At 49.7% G+C, this 1,865-nt stretch overlaps 1 protein-coding gene across 1 annotated transcript in view; it reads left to right on the top strand.

Annotated features, from left to right (window-relative positions):
* Positions 1-1,865, top strand: part of LOC104465775 (pre-B-cell leukemia transcription factor 3-like) — a gene marked incomplete at both ends in the record, with an annotated part of 9,224 nt that overhangs the window by 7,185 nt on the left and 174 nt on the right. Inside the window, one exon of the mRNA XM_010078958.1 lies at positions 1,747-1,865. Within this exon, the coding sequence (XP_010077260.1) occupies positions 1,747-1,865 (119 nt within the window). The remainder of the gene's footprint in view (positions 1-1,746) is intronic.

The following is a 1,865-nucleotide window of genomic DNA, read 5'->3' as shown; positions in this document are numbered from 1 at the left end:
CTGCTGCACCCCTCGCTGGTGGGTTTCACAGAAGAGCGAAGAGTCCTTGGGCCGGGAGGGCAGTGACCGTGTTACCCGGAGGGATCTGTGGTTCCTGGGGCAGCCGTGGCAGCCCCGGGCGCCGCGCTCTGCCGGCACGCAGGGCGTGCGCTGTAGGCTCAGGAATAGTTCAACATTTCTGGGTATTCATTTAGATGTGGTGTGCGGGTTAAACATAACGTACGATCGCTGCTCCTCTCATTGCTTCCAATTAAACCTTGCTTGTTAGTTTAACCTCTAGGTAATCCCATCAAACAATTGATGTCAAGGAAACACTGCCCACAGTGGCTCTGGATGAGTGGCCATTAATTTTAATTGCCTTGATATTAAAGATTAAGAAGTATTGGGACTAGCAGAATGGAAACGATCTGATGTCAAGCAAATCCACTCGTTGAGGCTTCCCCAGGCTGCTGGTGATATTAAAATTTTACTGTGAGAATTAAATAAACCTTTATTAGTGATGGCTGTTGTTTGATTGGTCCAGGGGCGTGCATAAACAGAGGGGTCTCGCACACATCCGTGGACAATACAGTTGAGGTACAGAGATTCCTCAATTATGAAACTGTTAATAAAGCATAATCTGATTGTCCACAATAATTATTTGCTAGGTTTCATTAACGTATTATTGCCTCTGTGACTGACAAGGTAATATTAAGTGCAATATATAGAATGCGGTGGAGAATTATCAAGGGAACAGAATGTATAAGGTACCTTTCGTATTGCTGTTAGAAGCTAGAGGCTTTTCATTAATTGTGTTTAAACAAAAGCTGTGCTACGTAAAATACAGCAAGATTTGTCTCCTGCCTGCAGCGGGGTGCCTTACTGAGCACTGTGGTGGAGCATGGGGGGTGGGAGGTGCTGCAGCCCCCAAGGCTCATGGTGGGGCACAGCCGGGGGGGGTCCCAGGGAGTGTGGGACCCCGGCCCTTGCCTCACCCTGCACCAGGCAGTGGGGGATAACCCCTTGGGTTGGTGCTGATCCCCTCCCTTTTGCCTCTGTGTTGTTGCAGATGCTTTTTTGTCTCGGCAGCCGTGACCATCACCTGTGTTGCAAACTGGGTTTGTTATTTAGGAGCTCTTACAGCAGCTGAGGTTAAACAAAGCCACTGAGAAAGATTGTATAAACTTTTCTGAGCGGCTCCAGTGTGGGTTCAGAGTCGGTGCCCCATGAGTTATCTTGGCTTTGGTACAGGATCTTCAAAGGGACATGACAGAGGGACTTTCCAGCCATTATTGATTTATATGATTCCTTTCATTTTCAGCCGACCAAACATGATTCTATGAGTGGGCCGTCAAGGTTGTTCCAGCCCAAAAATAAAGAACAATTGCTCTCACTGCCTGCTCGCCCTCACGGAACCAGACCGTGGTCCCCCTTGAGCAGTTTTGGGGTCTTGCGCTGATTTCGTTGATAAACGGCTCATAGTAGCAGGAGCCAACGCTGTATTAAATGCTACAGCAGGCTCCAGGATACATGTCATCATCAGTCACCCCTCGGGCACCAGTTTGCCAGCAGAGAGGCAGAGCCAGGTCACACTCACACCCATGGTAATATCTAGCTGATCCTCGGGTGCTGCTGAGTTACCTGGAGTAGCCGGCAGGGGCTGGGACACCCGTATTTGCTGGAGCAAACGTGACATCTCAAAACAACCCCTCTTTGCCAGGTCAAGCGTTCTGTGTCCTTCACCCTTCCAACCTCTCTCCACTGCAGGTGTCCAACTGGTTTGGCAATAAGAGAATCAGGTACAAGAAGAACATTGGGAAGTTCCAGGAAGAAGCCAACCTCTACGCGGCAAAGACGGCTGTGACCGCAGCGCACGCCGTGCCTGG

This window comes from Pterocles gutturalis, unplaced genomic scaffold, assembly GCF_000699245.1.
Source record: "Pterocles gutturalis isolate BGI_N339 unplaced genomic scaffold, ASM69924v1 scaffold25523, whole genome shotgun sequence".
Lineage (NCBI taxonomy): Eukaryota > Metazoa > Chordata > Aves > Pterocliformes > Pteroclidae > Pterocles > Pterocles gutturalis.
The sequence above is the reverse complement of the archived record's forward strand: the minus strand, read 5'-3'. Positions and strand labels throughout refer to the sequence as shown.